The sequence below is a fragment of the Centruroides vittatus genome, unplaced genomic scaffold (assembly GCF_030686945.1).
Source record: "Centruroides vittatus isolate TY-2023 unplaced genomic scaffold, ASM3068694v2 contig_345, whole genome shotgun sequence".
NCBI lineage: Eukaryota > Metazoa > Arthropoda > Arachnida > Scorpiones > Buthidae > Centruroides > Centruroides vittatus.
The window spans coordinates 2,998,289-3,016,186 of record NW_027122170.1 but is presented as its reverse complement, the minus strand read 5'-3'; the positions used below and the strand labels follow the sequence as shown (position 1 = coordinate 3,016,186).

The 17,898-nt window shown below is 35.6% G+C and overlaps 2 protein-coding genes across 2 annotated transcripts in view; one reads left to right on the top strand and one right to left on the bottom strand.

Moving 5' to 3' along the window:
- LOC136974240 (coiled-coil domain-containing protein 22 homolog) overlaps positions 1-3,608 on the top strand; it is a 20,335-nt gene extending 16,727 nt beyond the window's left edge. Inside the window, 5 exon segments of the mRNA XM_067269070.1 lie at positions 1,882-1,989; positions 2,063-2,158; positions 2,230-2,289; positions 2,354-2,428; positions 3,242-3,608. Coding sequence (XP_067125171.1) covers positions 1,882-1,989; positions 2,063-2,158; positions 2,230-2,289; positions 2,354-2,428; positions 3,242-3,358 — 456 coding nt within the window. The 3' untranslated portion in view covers positions 3,359-3,608.
- Positions 3,578-17,898, bottom strand: LOC136974238 (methylmalonic aciduria type A protein, mitochondrial-like). Its single transcript, XM_067269066.1, has 6 exons — positions 17,754-17,898; positions 14,331-14,693; positions 12,018-12,140; positions 11,319-11,489; positions 9,190-9,425; positions 3,578-3,966 (listed from the first exon to the last, which is right to left on the bottom strand). The coding sequence occupies exons 2-6, from the start codon at positions 14,671-14,673 to the stop codon at positions 3,679-3,681; spliced, it is 1,161 nt and encodes a 386-aa protein (XP_067125167.1). The 5' UTR covers positions 14,674-14,693; positions 17,754-17,898; the 3' UTR covers positions 3,578-3,678.

Here is a 17,898-nt window from a genome sequence, read left to right as displayed (position 1 = left end):
AAACATTTTACACTGAAAATGAAAAAAGTTTAATGAAAATAATAAATAATAGACAAACCAAATAAAATTATCATTTTGGAACACACTAATTTCATTGACAACTTTTACTCTTTAGGTTTTGGAGAAATTCCTTATTACCCCCAATAATTTCATTTTTACCCCGGTTCCCCGACCGCTGGCCTAAATCATAATCGTCACATTTTCGTCGGATAAATCGATGTAATCGACACTATATTTGTCGATTTTTTATTAACGAATTCGAACAATTATTAGTTAGTACGTTAATGCGCCATATCTAAACTTAACTCCTATATAAAAAATAAAACGACTCGATATTCGCTTGCAAAATATGGCGAGGAAACTCCGAATCAGACAATGATTGTGATTATATTTCAAATTTCTGAATAAATAGTGCCCACTGTTTATTAACAGACACACTAAAGTACACAAAGAAAATGTATTTTCATTGCCAAAAATGCAATTTTACATTTCAGAGCTAGAAATAACAGGATATATTGAGAAATGTAATATTACGTTTTTCGTTTTTTGCAAAGGATGCGGAAGACATTATTACATTTCTAGCATGGTAAATGTTAATATTGTCTTCTTTATTTTTGAAGGGTGAGAGTTTGTTGGATATTCGTTAGCATTTTAACACAATTTCAAATTCTGTTTGGTACCTCACAATTACAATGTAAATAAAAATATTTGACATTTTTGTCTTTAATATATAAACATAAACTTATTTGAAGTGTAAATGAATAAATATTCAGCTTTAAGAAATTCTGTGTTAACTGATTTTTAAAAAACAGATTACCAGTAATGCAATCCTAATAGCAACCACATCAAATATGTTGGAAAAATAGTCAATATTTAAGTAGTTATAAAAGTTTCTACTGTACGTAAAATCATAAATTACATAGAAAATTTGAGATTAATACTATGATGATAAAATTCTACTATGGAATTTTTGAATAATTGTAAAAATTTTTGGTACGCTTCAAAAATACACATATAAAAAAAAGGTGTACTTAGCAGGTTACCTTTTGATTAGTAAAATTTACTTGGTCCCATAAACTTCTATCCAATGCTCCTAATCCATTTTCTCTTGTGTGAGAAAGGCTTGGAAATATTCTTAGAGAAATTTTTCTATGAACCTCACACTGTGTCCTTACCATATATTGTTTTCCATATATGAAATTCATTAAATGCAATGTTTCTTCTTACCTGTTTTAATGGAGGGAAGAAAAAGGTTTAGTGACTCCCCCAATCATCACCTATGGTTACTGTTCGGTACCTTGCCTACACCATCCACGGGGCGATAGTGCCCACTTTGGGATCCGCTGCTCTAAACCAAAAATAGGGAAATTTCCACAGATACGTACGCACGTGTGTGCGTGCGATGGCAGCTGTCTTGTTTAATATCTCGGGACGGTGTAACGACGACAAAACAAACTTTTGCACGGTAGCTCGCGTATAAGGGGCATCGATGCTAATAAATTTTGGTTTTGAAAGATGGAGGGAGATAGAAAGATAGGGGTGTCGTGTGTCACATCTCGTGTGGAGTCGGATGTAATGTAGATTTTATTTGTTATTGGCATTTAGTTTACTTTTTAAAACCCATCTCTTCCCTGAAAATTATGCTTTTTGCCATGTTCCACACATTGCTTGACTAGGACACATGTTTATATAATGAAAAGTTGCAAAATTTGACTTAAATTTATGCTGATCCAAAAGCTCCTTTCCCTGCAGCATTGTAGAATTTTCCCGTGGGTGTCTCGTGCTCAAAAATATCTGACTACATCTCTGCAATAGTAATTTGAATTATTGTTGTAGAATATTGCATGAAATGCGACAGAATTTTTTTTACTCTTTTTCTAGATAAATGAATACGAAAGAATATCTAAAGATGTCAATCGTTCCTCATATACCAGGAGAATCATAGAGATTGTTGGAAACATCAAAAAGCAGAAGGCAGAAATAGACAAGGTGAGATTTGTACATACCCAATGATTTTATATATGTACCAGTACATGCTTATTTTACGCTGCTATCAATTTAGGTTTTATGTGATACGAAAGTGGTGCAGAAAGAAATCAATCAACTGGCTGGAAAATTAGACAGGACTTTTACCGTGACGGACGAACTCATATTCAAGGTAGTTTGATTCTGTTTTAGTTTGCTGCCGTTCTTGTTGTTTGTAATGGGCCGTAATTACATGCCAAACAGGATGCAAAGAAAGACGAAGGGGTCAGAAGAGCGTACAAACATCTTGCTGCCTTACACGAGGTACGTACGTAAATTACTATAAAAAGATATCACGTTGCATTGCTAAACTATGTAATTTTTCCAGAATTGTAGCCAGCTAATGCAGACAGTAGAGGAGACTGGTGCTATCATGAGAGAGATTAGAGATTTAGAAGATCAGGTATTCAGTTTTGTATTTTTTTAAAATGAAATCTGGCTTTTCCCCATAGAATGTTGTCTGTGTGACCAAAGTTGGGGATACTATAGATTACCACCTATGGAATTTCGGGTCTTTGGGTATATATCTGAACTCAGGAGACCGAGATGAGTTAAATGATACCCTACTTTTGGACCGGAGACGAAAAATAAAAAAGTTATCATACTTTTTTCCAGCAATCGCACGACGATAGGGAGTCGCGTCGCCCTCTCCGCTAAGTTGGCCTCGCTATCACAATTGGGAGTCGCGTTGCTTGCCGTTAAAATTGCCTTTAGTAGACGTTTTCCTCTTTTTTTACTTTGTTCAAGAACTACCGTGAATCAATAACTAGTGACGTTTAGCACATGGCGGCTCCCCTCCGGGAGGTCAGTCGGGAGCACGAACAGTGGGAATGGCTGCCACGTTCGCTGCCATAAGTAACATTAACCGAAAAGGCGATCGCGCGACGATCGGAAGTCGCGTCGCTCTCTCCGCTCTCGTATCACGTGTTTAACCCTACTGGAGACGACCGTAGTCCGACGTCGTGGTTTGCAGACTTTACACGCAAAATGGCAGTACTAGCAACTATGGTGCCGTCTTTGTGAGAGCATTAAAAAAGTATAACAACTTAAAAAGTATGATAATTTTTCGTCTCCGGTCCAAAAATAGGGTACCGTTGAACTCGTCTCGGTCCCGAGTTGAAATACATAATGAAAGTTCTGAAATTCCATAGGTGGTAATCTATAGTACACCCCAAAAGTTTAAGAAAATCTGTTTAATTTTCAACATTACTTGTAGATCGAACAAGAGAGCCAAAAGAAAGTGGCTGCAAATTTGGAGAGAATTACAGCAGACTACAAACAGATGAAACAGGAAAACGAGACGCTGATGAGCCAGTTAAAGGAACACCGATAGACGGATTTGGTTTAAAGGGACTTGTCATATAAAAAAATAATTTTATCACTATTTTTTGATAAAATTAATCTATAACAATGAGCAATTCATTAATCTGTAGTAATTATTTAAATGAACTCATTCTTAAAAATCATGGCCATAAAGATCCTTGCAATAATTGTCTGGAATTCTCAAAGTGGATTGTAATAAAGCAATGTTTAAATTTCTGGTACAATGTAATCGTCTCAAATAAACGATTTTTCGTCTGGCATTTATTATAAAGGAACTTTTGGCAAATGGAATTTACAAATCTCCAGTTATTATACGACGATTCTTCCCCCTCACTTTTCTGCAAAAAGTTTGTGTAGTAAAATGTCCGCGCCCGTTCCGGGAGTCAGGATGCCGTCGGTCACCTTCTTCTCCGTCTCGTCTATGTAAGGACTCACTCTGGGATGCCGTCTAAAGTAGAGCTTGAGATGGTGCTCGATGTGATTCCACATCCAGACCCGATACTGACGTCTCCGTTTTGCCTCTAGTTCTCCTGCCTCCAGCGTTTCGTCCCAGAAGTCTTGCATCTCGTTCCATACTTTATCTAAACCTTCTTTCTTAATTGACGACACTCTCATAACCTATAAAGATTTAAAAAAATATTCAGAACTTAAGTGCTTATTCTTAATATTGTGTTGTTGAAATTATTTAAGACAATAATAACGTGTTATTTAGGAAAATTCACACACGACTATTGAGAACAAATCCACAAAGCAAGCAAAGAACATACCCACCTGCTAGAACAGAGAGTACATAATGCTAGCTTCGGTGCCAAGCAAAGGCAACCGATCACTCCGAACCTTACCGGTTCCGATACGGCAGTAGAAACTCTTATGCATTTGTACGTAGAAATATTGAAGCTACAGTATGATGTCCTTGTACTGTATTTCTAATTTTGAATGGATTTGTATATTTTTCTACAAAATTAGTGTTTACAACACTAGAGCAATATTTGCAAGAAATTTATTAGTGTCTGCAGGTAAAATTTCATAATACATCTAGAAAGATTTGGTTCGAGATATGGCAATGCAACATGCAGGCAATTGGCTGGGGATGTTTCCCGGGAAGACTTTCTACCGGAAACCGACCCTTATTCGGGTAAGATACGCACAAAACCCGGAAAACTCCACGTGACTAACCCGTCCGTCGGGCACAAACCCGCAACAGACTACGGAGGTTCGGCAGCCTTATCCTCTTGGCCGCCGCCGGGCTCCTCGGAACGAGGGAATAGATCCTAGTCGTAAACAATACAAGTTGCCGTTCCTCTTCGGTCAAGAGTAAGTATTTAAGAAGCATTTGCTTACGGTAGCGGCCAAAAGTAGAGCTACCCTCGACATACATTTTAAAAATGTCAACCTCTATTTCGTTCACCACCTACTACATAATTAATATTGGGATAGTTGATAAGACACAAAAAATGAGTCAAAATACTCAATTGAATCAAACAGATTTTATTTTAAATCTGATGTACAAAAACTTTGTTTTTTCTTTTGTAATTTACACTGTGACAAAAGTAGAGTTACCAAAAGAAGTTTACAGGTTTGTCCAGTATTTTTAGGGCAAAATATCAGTATTTTGTGGCATAACTAGAGCTTCTGATCACTGCATCGCATCTACGTTCCATTGAATCAACTAAGTTGTCAAGTAGTGATTTGGGAATATCATACTTTGCTTTTTGAATGGTAGACCACAATTCGTCCGGATTTGAATATGTACGCAGGCTTATACGGTGCTCGAGTTCGTCCCAAACATTCTCTATGGGGTTTAGGTCGGCCACGTCATAAGATTCACCCTTTTCCGTTAAAACCATTGCTTTACCAAATTTGCCACGTGTTTCGGGTTGTTGTCCCACCGGAATATCCATTTTCTCGGCATCGAACGACATGCACGAGGAAGCATTCGATTCTGCAATTTGCCCCATTATTCCATTAATTCTATGAATTGGACCAATTCCCTTTGCAGAGAAATGGGTCATATCTCACGTTCACTGACTGTCCGACATATCGTACACCATCACTAGAGTAAACATTGAATTTAGATTCATCCCTTCATAACACCTTGGTCCATTTTTGTTCGGTCCAAGTCACACGTTTGCGTGCACACTCTAATCTCAACTTTTTGTTTTTTTGCAGAGACGAGCGGTTTCTTTGCCGGTCATCTCCGACGTAATCCAAAATTGGTCAAACGTCTTCGTACGGTCCTTAAGCTTATATCTGGGTTACCCACTTCGCATCTAATACGCGAAGCGGTCAAACAAAGGTTGCCGCACTCGTACGCCCGACGAAACGATCCGACCGCGTCGTCGTTTTTCGTGGTCTGCCCGACTCTTTGGCAGAAACGACGGTCCCATATATTTGAAAACGCTTCACCACGTTCGCAACAACAGTTTTATCCACATTAATGATTTTACCAATTTTGCTAAAGGTCTTTTTTTTCCTTCAAATGTATATCCACCATTCTTTGTTTGATATCATTTGATAATTGTATTCCTCCAGGCAACTTATTCGATTCAATGGAACGTAGATGCGATGCAGCGATCAGAAGCTCCGGTTACGTCACAAAATACTAATATTTCGTTCTAAAAATACTGGACAAATCTGCATACTTCCTCTGGTAGCTCTACTTTTGTCACGGTGTAAAATATAAAAACTTCATTTCTTCTTTCGTAAATTAGATTTAAAATAAAATCTGTTTTGATTCAATTGAGTATTTTGACTTTTTTGTGCTCTTTTCAAACTATCACAATAATAATTATGTAGTAGGTGGTAAACAAAATACAGGTCGCATTTTTAAAAACATATGTCAAGGGTAGCTCTACTTTTGGCCAGTAGTATACATGTTCAGAAACACAACACCTGCAAATATCAGAACAAGAAGCCTCTTTTTCAACAACTGGCAAAATACCAGCCATTCCATATCACTGGTAATCTTGTAATTTTCAAACTGGTATGCTGAAAAATGTTTCCCGGGCAATTCAGCCATTTGAGTGCCCAGCAGAAAATACTATCCCCACAGCTACCAGAATAACTTATCGCCAATGTTTGTATAAAGATTTCTTTTTTGTGTGTTAAAAAAAAAAGTACAAACCACAATGGCCAATCCAATATGGTGGTACCTTGTACTTCCAACAGCTCTAGCATTCAAAATTTAATTTGAGTTTAGACTGCAGATGCACCGAAAAAATAACTGCACTCTGTTGCTTGCCTAAGTCGTCTCTTGCTTTACACTCGCGTTTTTCGGTGTCCGGTTAAACATATTGCGTTTTCCCGATTTTTAACCATTACTACCCACAGTTTTTCGGCACGGTGTACATTTTGGGAAATTTCAAAGTAAAGAATGCAAATGAAATATTTTAAACCACATTTGACACATTCAAATTTTGGGAGCATCTCCGTACACATTATGAATATTTTTTACTGCTTTTTGCAAACGATATCTTGATTCAATTTTATTTGCACAAAACGTAAAGTAAAAAGTTTAAAATAAGCTTCTAAACAAAAAATATCTCACGTTAGCAATAACTTGTTAACTGTCACAACCAGCATAACTAAATTATTAGTCTAGAAGAGCTGCAATCAATTAAAATAAATTATTTCTAAACATTCAATTGTAATGAAAACAAATTTGTTCCAAGCTGCAATGTGTATTCTAATACAACAATGGTATATCATGTTTATAACTAGTCTCTTTTCCTTAAGATCTAGATTCTTGTGGCAATAGTTTATAATTCTTGGATACGTAATTATAAACTATTTAATGACACGTTTACTTTTTAAAAAGAGGATTTGATCGGTATATAAGATGCGGCAGAGTACGTCGGGAAATCCGAGGAGGGAGACGGCGAAAGGTGGATTAGTGGCGTCGAAATTAAATTACAAATCGACGGGGCAAAGACGTCCGTGCGGCCGGATTGGCGGAACGGAACGAGAGGAGACGAGGAAAAAATGGCATCCGAGAATAATTATACGGACGGCAGGGTTTTTTTCTGCCGCACGATCGATATAGTTTATCCCGACCGTATCGCTTACCCCGCGTTTCTTTATGCGGCGCTCGAGAAGCGCTTTACGGCAAACGCGCCAAAACCGGTTTCTAATCGGCCGATACTGCTCGCGACGTCGTTTCGCTACACTCTCGCCGCATAAAGAAACGCAGCCTTACTTTAATTTTTGTTTCTTATTTAAAATGGATCCTTGCTACCACAAATTCAAGAGAAACTACAAAAAGAAAAGTAGTCTGACTTGATTCTAAAATAGTGAAGCAAGAAACAAAAAGAAAAAAAAAACAAAAGAAGTTTAGTCACGCATTACAGCATGGCTTGTGTCAATACATAAAACATGCCAAACCATGTCAAGATGGTTTTAACTTAACTGCGATTGGAGAGTACGAATGATTTGGCAGATGTCGTTTGAAGGTTTTGAACAAATAAAGATAGAACTACGATGCTTATCGTCCTAAGTTCTTTTTAGGAACAAATAATAAACGATGCCATTTGCACAGTCGTTGCATAAATGGCACCAAATGTTTTTAAATAAAATTTTAAACTCCACGTGCAATAACGACTTCCGAGCGTTCGACTTTCCGAAGAAGATCCGTTTCTAATTTATTCCGTGCACTCGAATGGGTTCCGACTAGTGTTTCTCATTTCCCAGTCTTTTACTTGTCCCGGGATTTTGGGAGGAAAGTGAACTGTTTTCCGGGATAGAATTATTTCTTTTTCAGATATACAAAATATCTTGAAATCAAATGATATAGTAATTTAATACATTCTGCAACCTGCAAAATCATTAATAATGCTGTATAAGATAAGATTTATTAAAGTTTGCTAGAAACTGCATACAACAAAAAAATGCTTTAAATTGAGTTGAAAATTTAAAAAAAAACAAATTAGATCAAACTTTTAACTTAAAAGGTAATTTTTGTTTTTTAAATAAAACATAAAAATTTACAATAATATTTTGTGTTATAAGAAGATTTTATAAAGCAAAGATGGTCGATACTCCGATCACTCGATCCGGTTCTTATTTAACTAATGAAAAGCCTGCTACCGAGAATGCCCTTTCCGATTCAATTCGTATGGGTGGAATAGTCTTTAATGCATATAAGAGAAGACAGATGTTTTTTTTAGCCTGGAAGATTTGTAGTTCATTTTCTAGATTGTAGTACTTCTTTTGCTCTCTAGTATTCTTGATTTGTCTACCTCGGCTGCTTTAATAGAAACATTGAGCTTGTAGCCCGATAATTCGGCAGTTCGTTCGTCTTTAATAATTGGGTTTATGAAGAAAAAACTACACGGTGCATTGTTTGCTCTAGAGTTCTCTCCGACAAAAGCGGGAAGCCATCAAAATTAGTTTGACACTTGGAAACTAAATATCCGGCTCGTAAAAACAAACCCTTGGAATTTTTCAAAAGAAAATTATATACCTTGAAAAATCAACAAACTTCTATTTGTAAGTTAAGCCATACTGACAAAAGTGTACTTGAAGCATCTTATCTTGTAGCATTAACAGTAGCTAAGATGTCCAAACCTCATATTGCCTGCTGCAATTGATATGGTCAGTGTTTTAATAGGTGTGGAAGAAGCAAAAAATATGAAAAACATTTCGTTTATAAGTTTATAATAAATGATTTTTTCTCGTAAAATGATTTCATTATTGTTTTGTGACTCCCCTTTAATATCGCCGCGACCCCCGGGTCGAGAAACGCTGCCCTAGGCAGATTGCCCGAGCGTTGCATTTCCGTAACCTAACAAAATAAACAAACAAACCAACAGATTTGGAATAAAACAATGCCACGACAAAACTCACCTTTGGTCTCCAAACTTTGGATCTACTACGAACGTACTTCAGGGCACTCGTGTATTCCGTCTGACTGAGGCGGGCGTCCTTGACCAGATTTCCGTCGGCCTTGTTAACTATAATCAGATCGGCCAGTTCCACCACTCCCCTCTTTATGCCCTGGAGCTCGTCGCCGGCCACGGGCGGCAACAGCAGGGCAAATAGGTCCACCATGTCGGCAGCCGCATATTCGGACTGGCCCACCCCTGAAACAAAGTTTAATAAAGAAGGGTTAGTCGAGGGAGACGAAAATGCTAGAAATTATTACGACTTTAATAGTCTATTGACGATAATTTTTAAGTAAATGTGCAACAATTTTCCTCACAGACGGTTAATTATAACGAGACAAGCCAAATAGCAAATCTAGTGGAAAATTCCCAAGCTGCCAAACAGCAGACAGTAAACAATATTCTGATGGAAGAACAATCAAAAATTTCCAATTCATCTTAAAACTGAATGAATTATTTTTGTATTCATTTTAGCTACTAAAATGTTGCATTTTTATCTAAATTTGGTTTTATCATTTGTAAATATATTTTTTTTTAAATAGCATAATGATTAGCAATATGAGATAAAAAGCAGGAACTACACAATACACTGATGGACTTACACTTTTATCACTTAATAATTTGCATTATTCTAATTTTTAGATAAAGATTCTAAAATATAAATTTTCTATTGTTTTTCATGCACCCGACAGTCTGGGACCTCTTTTAATCTGGACGGAATTACAAGATGTCACTTAAAATTTCCGTACTGCCAGACTCGTTCATTGGATGGCGTTGCAATAATTGAGCGTAGATAATCCATCTATACCAGCACTTCCCAACCTTTTTTGACTCGTGTGCCCTTTGCCGGCCCATTTTCCTAAGTTTTATTTCACGTTTGTCAAATAGTGGTGCCGTACAATTACAAGTAAAAAAAAGATTTCTTAATTGAAAATTTGACGGAGGACGCAGATAAATATAATAAAAATATAATTGTATTCTTATTTAAAACTAAGCATCGAGTGCCGTGACATTTCCAAAGGCCTCGATGTGGAATCTGAATATTCTTATAGTATATCCGCCATCGTTAATTTCTGTTTTTCATACCCCTAAACCACTAAATGCATATCCCTGATCTATACCATACAAGTTTAGTTCATTTTACTTTCTGCTTTTTTAGAAGTCATAGTCTAGGGTTAAATGCAAGTTTCTAAGATCAATAATGCTTTAGAGACACAATGGACATATAATTAAGGAATTAGGAACTTGTCGTAGAGTCAATAATTTTGCCAGACAACCGAGGTTGCACAATAATTCAATACATCTCCAAAACTAAGCATGCCAGAAAATTGGTGGTCAACTCATATTAAAAAGAGCTCTTTAAAAGGAATAATAGCATGCAATATCGCTAATTCTTTCTTGAGATTTTATACAAATTTGCATGTTAACTGGCAATAAATCTCAGAAATTTTATGTATATTTCTTTTATAAAGAAAATGCCCAAAGCCACTGTCTGTAAAATAAACAAGTTACAATATAATTATTTAAGTAGAAAGACAGTCTGAGTACAAATGAAAACAGTAGCAGTTAGCATTGAAATATCTGAGTTTTTATCACAAGAAAAATCCAAAAGAAAAACTTTTGTAGTAAAAATTTAAAGCCTTTTAGATCATAAATAAAATTATCAATACACACATACAACTAAGTATGGATAATCCTTGATGTATACAGTCAATTAGTTCCACAAGTATATTGCATACATCAAAACCAGACACGTTAAAGCACTTCATAAAAAAATTAAGGTTCACTTTTCTTAGTAACTAACAGCCGGCGGGAGTGGAAAGAGGCGATCGGTTTATTGCCGCTAGCTCGGAGTCGAACTTCCCTCGGAATGGACTCTCGCCGACCGAAATTGCACATATCAAGCATTACACGTGTATATTTAATTTTGAAAAATGTAGGGATTACAACAAAGCCGACCTTTTAGGCAATTTTTAATCACGTATTTTTTTCGTAGATAATTATGTTATCTGTTTATCAATAAAAACTTGCCTACGTTACATGGTTTTAGCTCTCAATAACATACAAATTGTAGAAGAAAGCATCGCCTACCCACGGTTTCCACGATTATCACGTCGTATCCGGCCGACTCGCACAGCAGAACGGAATCGTTGGTGCTCCTGGCCACCCCTCCGGCGTACGTGCCGGCCGGAGAGGGTCGGATGTAAGCGTTCGGATCCCTCGAGAGTTCCAGCATCCTTGTTCTGTCTCCCAGCAACGAACCTACAAGATTGAGAAATTTTTCTTTAGTTATTATTCAATAAATTTTATTATTGATCTAAATACTGTCAAATTTATTAATAATGTTTTAGTATCGTTCTTGTTAACTCTTCTCTGTCATGCTGGCCACTCTCAATAAATACATATCTAATAAAAAGCAAGATTTACATTCTTCCACACCCCATCTTCAATCTCAATCTAGCTCCTGAAGATTTTTTGAGAATCCAAAAACAAAAAAAAAAAAAACAGAAAAGATAAAAAAGAGACATTCAGTGTTAAACAAGAGTGTATTTGATAAGTGTCACGAGTGTTGGCAAAGGTAATTATTTTGACGACCGTGTTATGTATACAAAACAAACTTTTGCACACATAATAAAACTCATTAGAAATTGTGTTAAAATGTTTTGACTAAATCTCATATATTATTATTTATGCTTAACTTACAAACTTATTTAAAAAAATTCTTACTAAAACTGTCTCGTAAGAATAAACTTTGAATAAATATAAACAAAAAAAAAATCATTACCTCACCTCCGGTAGTCGAGGAAGAAGGATCGACGGCCAAAACTGCCACCCTGTGTCCCGCACTCGTCAGCATTTTACCAAAAGCTTCTATGAACGTCGATTTTCCAGAACCGGGAGGACCGGTGAGCCCTGGAAAATTTATAAATCGATTAATTACAACATTTCATAAAATTCTTGGTTCTAATTTGTGGTATATTGGAATTAAAAAATTTCTGTTTCTTTCTCCATTTACTTTTAAGGTTCTATCCACCTTATCCTCCAACATTAGACATTGCTAGTAGACGTGATGTATTTTTTTGAGAATTTGGACATGATGTGCATTGAACAGAGATTCTTATTTGGTATTTGCTTCTCCTTTTATTTCATCACAGTTAATATAATAAAGAAAAAAGAATATTTCGGTAATTCTGTATATATACTTACTAATTTCCCCAAATTTAAATTAATTTCTTCTTATAAAAATGGAAGATTTAAACAAGAGTAAGATTTGAGTTTTGTGAAAATTAACTCTGTGTTTGAACTATTACTGTTGCAAGTCTGTGACACACAATACTGTACTGTGTGTGTGCAAGGGAACTGTACACACACAGGGAATGCACATGCATTACTTTATTAAGTTAATGAAGCTGCATTTACAAAATATTGCATGCATATACATTATCATGAAACAAACAGTTTATAGATATCTATATAAAGCTTTATAAATATTACATTTTTGTCCAAATAATAAGCATAGCCTTTAATTTGTCATATATCTCAATTATTAATGATTAAAACAGGGTGAAAGTTAACATGCATGCAATTATTGTATGCAACAAAACAATTAAAAAACAAAAATATTCTATGAAGAAAAAGAATCGCCAAGGAGATTCTTGATAAAATCGAGAATAAAGAAATTGATCCCGATAAAATTTTGATGACCAACGAGATGCACTTCCTGTTAATAACTGGCGCTGTGAATAAACAAAATTATCACTACTGAGCTCCTATGAGCGATAATCCCAAGGCCATCGAAGAAAAGCCGTTACACGACGAGCGAGTAATCGTACGGGCAGGTGTGGCATCGTCGGCCCGTATTTTTTTGAAGGAACTGTAAACATTGTTCGGTATACAGAGATGTCGAATACGTTCCTAATCCCTACCCTTTGCCATCGTAGACATCTCCGGTCGACTTGGTTCCAACAAGACGGCACAACATGCCACACAGCCAACAAGACTTTTGAAGTTCTCCGTGAAGCTTTTGGCAACTGCATAATTTCCAAACGCACTCATTTTGAATGGCCACCTCGCTCGCCTGATTTAACCCCACCAGACTTTTACCTATGGGGTTATTTGAAGGCAAGAGTGTACTCCAACCGGCCAAGAAGCTTGGAACAATAAAGAAATCGAATTTGAGATGAAACTTCCAGAAGTCCTCTAGCAGTAACGAAAAATGTGTTCAAAAGCTGGGTGAGTCTTGTGTAGCCACAAATGGTTATCGTTTGTCCGACGTAATATTTCATAAGTAAAATCAAATAAATTTTGTACCTTGTGTAAAATTTTCAACTTTTTTTAGCGATTAGTTTGTGAGTTATTCAACTTTGAAATCGTCAAAACATTGTGAAACATCCTGTATTTTATTCAGTGCACACTTTAAAAAATTTGCTGCAAATAATGCAGATCAAAGATTTTGTGCTTTTTTGTTAAAAGTAATTACAAAACTAATAGCTGCTTAAATCTGATATGTTTTCTCTGAAATAACAACAAAATTGTCTTGCAAAGGATCAATTTTATTTTAGAAATGTTTTGTGGCATTTACTGCAAATTGTAAATTACTACCGACTTTAGTGTCGTCACCACACCTATCTTGAAGGCATTTACAATTAGAAAGTTGGAGTTAAAGACACGTCTAATTGAGTTACACAAGAAATATGACTGGATGTGCTCTATTGAAGTGTTCTTTTAATGTTTATGTCCCAAGCATTCGAGTGTTTCTGGATCATCTTTAAGAACTTTTGACTCATTATAGGAGGCACATTTCTCCCTAAAGATATGCCAAGTCAGCTTGGTAACAAGGATGCAATTGTTAAAAGAAATATTCTGACAAATATCTGGCTGTAGCTCTCATGTGAAAAAAAAAATTATTCTTCGTGTTTTCTCCCTCTCAATTGACTATTAAAACTTTCAATTATAGCAAGTTACACAAAATGGATTTTACAGTATTTTATATTCTTTTAACATCAGCTTTGTTTAGTTAATTTTACTACAATAATCAACTATGTGGCTGAAAACTATAGTGTGTGTTCTTATATGGTTCATATAATGTTATAAGGCACTTACCAATTCTGAAACTTAATGATTTCTGGCCTAGCTTTTGATATTTGTTTTCTGCATTCTTCAGTATTAATGACAACAACTCATTAGCTTGTGCCTTCTTCTTGGGATGGTGAGATTCTACTAAGGTTATACTTTCGGCAAGAGAGACTCTGTCTCTGTTTAACAGTCCCGCATACAGCCGACGAACTCTGGGGTCACCTTCCGTTTCTCCTACACTGATCGGAAACACGTACGGCACATTTGACAGTTTCTTATAAAATTCCAAGTCGAACTTACGAATAGATTTGCACAAGAATTGTGAATAATGTCCAATTTTCCTGAATATTCCATAATTCATACATATCATTTTATTATTTTTCTTCCTTCCTGAAACAAAATAAACCAATTTAAATATTTTGATTAAATTAAAACTTAAAGAAATTATATAAAATAATAATTATGTACATATATAGAAAGAGCCTTAAAAATTTCTAGCTCATCTATAGTTACTTTAATTATAATTAATACTTTCAAATGATAAAAGCATTAATGTAAATTATCAATTTTAAATTTTCAATAAAAGTAGACATTTTTAAAATAAATGATGATAACGTTGTTTAAAATGAGCAACATAACACTTTGAGATGAAAATATTCAAGATATAAGATAGAAATTCAATGTAAAAATAACTGACAGAAACAATACATAAACCAGTGAGAAAACCATATTCTGTTCAAAGATATAATCTAAAGTAGAAAGATTTAGAATAAAGCATAGATGATGATGACATAAAGTTTAAAATCTGAAATCCTAGAACAGATAATCTTATTACTCTACAACTTATAGATCAATTTTGAATGACTCGGGTATAAAATTCATTTAAAACTTCAGATTTAGATACCGAAAGAGTAAGATTTGAATGGTACCATTGCCGAAAATTTCCGGAGTTCCGATGCAATTCTCTGGAAATACTGCACCAAGTAGAAAACCAAATAGACTGATTGATAGATAGCGTTAGGACGACCAAGAAAATATTTAACTTGTTTTGGCACATTAAAGACGACCCTAAAAATCAATCTTAATGCGAGTCTGCTAGCCAAAGTTACCACAATCTGTTATCTATCATGACAGAGTGTTATCAACAAGAACAGATATCAAACTTTATTTTCATTTTAAGCAATTTTTTTTGTTTTTATAAATACGCCAACCTTCAAAAATAACAGTCTAAACCTGCTTCTTCCGAGGCATAAGTTGTAGTGGAAATACGGTATGCCAAGTCGACTCGTCGATGCACAAACGACCGTCGGACGGCTCGTTGTCCAGTTGTTCTTTACGTCGATACAAAAGTATAGTGTTTGTTTCGCTCGTATTTACAATAATGTAAACTATTTACATTTCTTATCAAACTTTGGATATTATCGATTTCTGGACCATTATTTCCTCCAGTCGATTCATTTTCATTGGGTATTGGTGGTATTATCATAACTATGTGTTAACTTATTATTATACAATAAACTATGATAAATTACTCAATGTTATTAGTTAATTGACTTATTCTGAAACCGTGTCTCCTTTAATTTATTGTTCTATACTTCACAACTGGGCATCTTTAACATCATTCTTTATCACTTCCGAATAAAGAGTGATGTTAAAGATGCCCAGTGTCTACCTATGCACCCAATTGTGAAGTATGGAATAGTTATTAGTTAATGCCAAACGATACGATAATGCATAGATGCCAGAGTGGACGATTATAAGGTCACGGGCATAGGAGTCACGAGTCGTCCCCGGTCGGCACCACGAGTAACCACGAATAGCTATATCTAAGATTAAAATGTCTGGAAGCGAAGAATCACTCCGGGGTCCAGATAACGTTAACTGGCAATGCATCTGCACGGTAAGTGGGAGTCGGGTTCGAGTCCCAATCCGGGCCGATTCTTTTCTTCCAGAAAATGAACAGTTAATAAATAATTTAGAATAAATTATAATTATTAAATTAAATTAGAGATGGTGCCTAACATCTACCTCTAGTAACAAATTAATAATTAAATGTTTTAAAGTAATGTAGCTGAAAAATAACCCAATGTATTATGGTATCATTTGGTATTAATTAACGAAAGAAAATGATTTAAATAAAAAATTAAAATGACAAATGAAAAATACTATTATAAAACTATAGCTAAGAGTATATACGGAAGAATATTAAGAACGCAAGTAGTACCCATTTAATACGGCGAGGTAGATACCGGCGGCACACTTGGGATTTTATCTCGGGGAGCAGAGTTGAACCAACAGAAGACATTTTTAATGAGAATTCAATAAAATTTCCCCTTATGTGACTGCTAATTCATAAGTAATGTAGAAATAGAAGACATCACACAATATATATATAAAAATAAATTTTAATTGGAAAAACATTTTAAGAAAATTTACTAGTTGTTTTTTCTTTTTACTTTGGGAGTGCCTGGGCCCAAGGAGGCTCCCTCTGGATGTGCCACCAGTAGATACATTCGTCAAAAATAGCACCCTAAGCAAACTTTTTGTGAGAACTACTACCGAATTATATATCCGAGACTACCCAGACTCAAAATATCAAAACATAAATCACAAAGCCAAACAAACGTATAAAAGAACACGTCTTTCGTTTTAATCTTATACGTTTGGGCATCGGATAACGTCAAAATTAAATCGTAACAACCACCAAATTCCATTTGTATTAATTACACGAAATCGAAAGAAAAATTGTCCTCGTGTGTAATAAATTTATTTGAAGTATTTTAAAAAATATCTAGCAGTTAATATATCGAATATTAGCTTTCCCCACAGATAAACATCAATGACATTTTTTAACATTTGTTAGAAGAATCAAAACAATAATATAAATTATTTCCGGCGTCCGTCGGCCGGACCGAGGAGGCGCAATCCGGAATGCCGACGGACCGGTTTCGAACCCGGATCGGAAGCACAGAAAATCCGTCGGTCCAATCCGTACGAGTCCCGGTTTTCTCGCCACGCCGGCAACTCTATCCGGGGCCGAGCCGATCCGTAACAGGAAATTAAGGCCCCCCGTAGGATTCTCGGCGGGTGGCACCAACACGCTAACAAATTACTCGGTCAAATACTTGTTTTATATTTAAATTTCCACTCAAATGGCCCGAAATGTTAAAAATCTCCACATTACTCGCATTAGCATCAATTTGAGTAAGTTAAAAAATGGGAATTTAGAGCATAAAAACTGTTTTGGATGGAATTTTAAACACATCTTCTAGACAACGTTACATTCTGGAACTACATTATTAGCAACAAAATTAAATAAGATGGATCAATTTAAATGGATAATTAGGCATTTAAAGTGAAGATAAACAGCTAGAACACAGTTTTGACTAACGTGCGCAGGTAAAAATCGCCGTTATTTACGATAACCATCGATTTTATCTACAATTTTACCTGCGTGACGTGTTTCCGGCGTGGTTCCTCACCGAGAACAAGATTCCAGCCAATAAGATTCAAATTAATTCCCGAATTTGATCAATTTCGCTGGCGAATTCCCCGTAATCCACAATCCGACCGTCAGCGCCTCTATCGGCGATTA

Bases quoted from the DNA above. Each gene is read 5' to 3' on its own strand.
- LOC136974238 (XM_067269066.1), bottom strand. From the start codon at position 14,673: ATGATATGTATGAATTATGGAATATTCAGGAAAATTGGACATTATTCA. The intron at 9,426-11,318 runs GTAGGCGATGCT...ACTTTGTTTCAG, and splicing joins GATAATCGTGGAAACCGTGG to GGGTGGGCCAGTCCGAATAT. The intron at 3,967-9,189 runs GTGAGTTTTGTC...AAATCTTTATAG, and splicing joins CCAAAGTTTGGAGACCAAAG to GTTATGAGAGTGTCGTCAAT.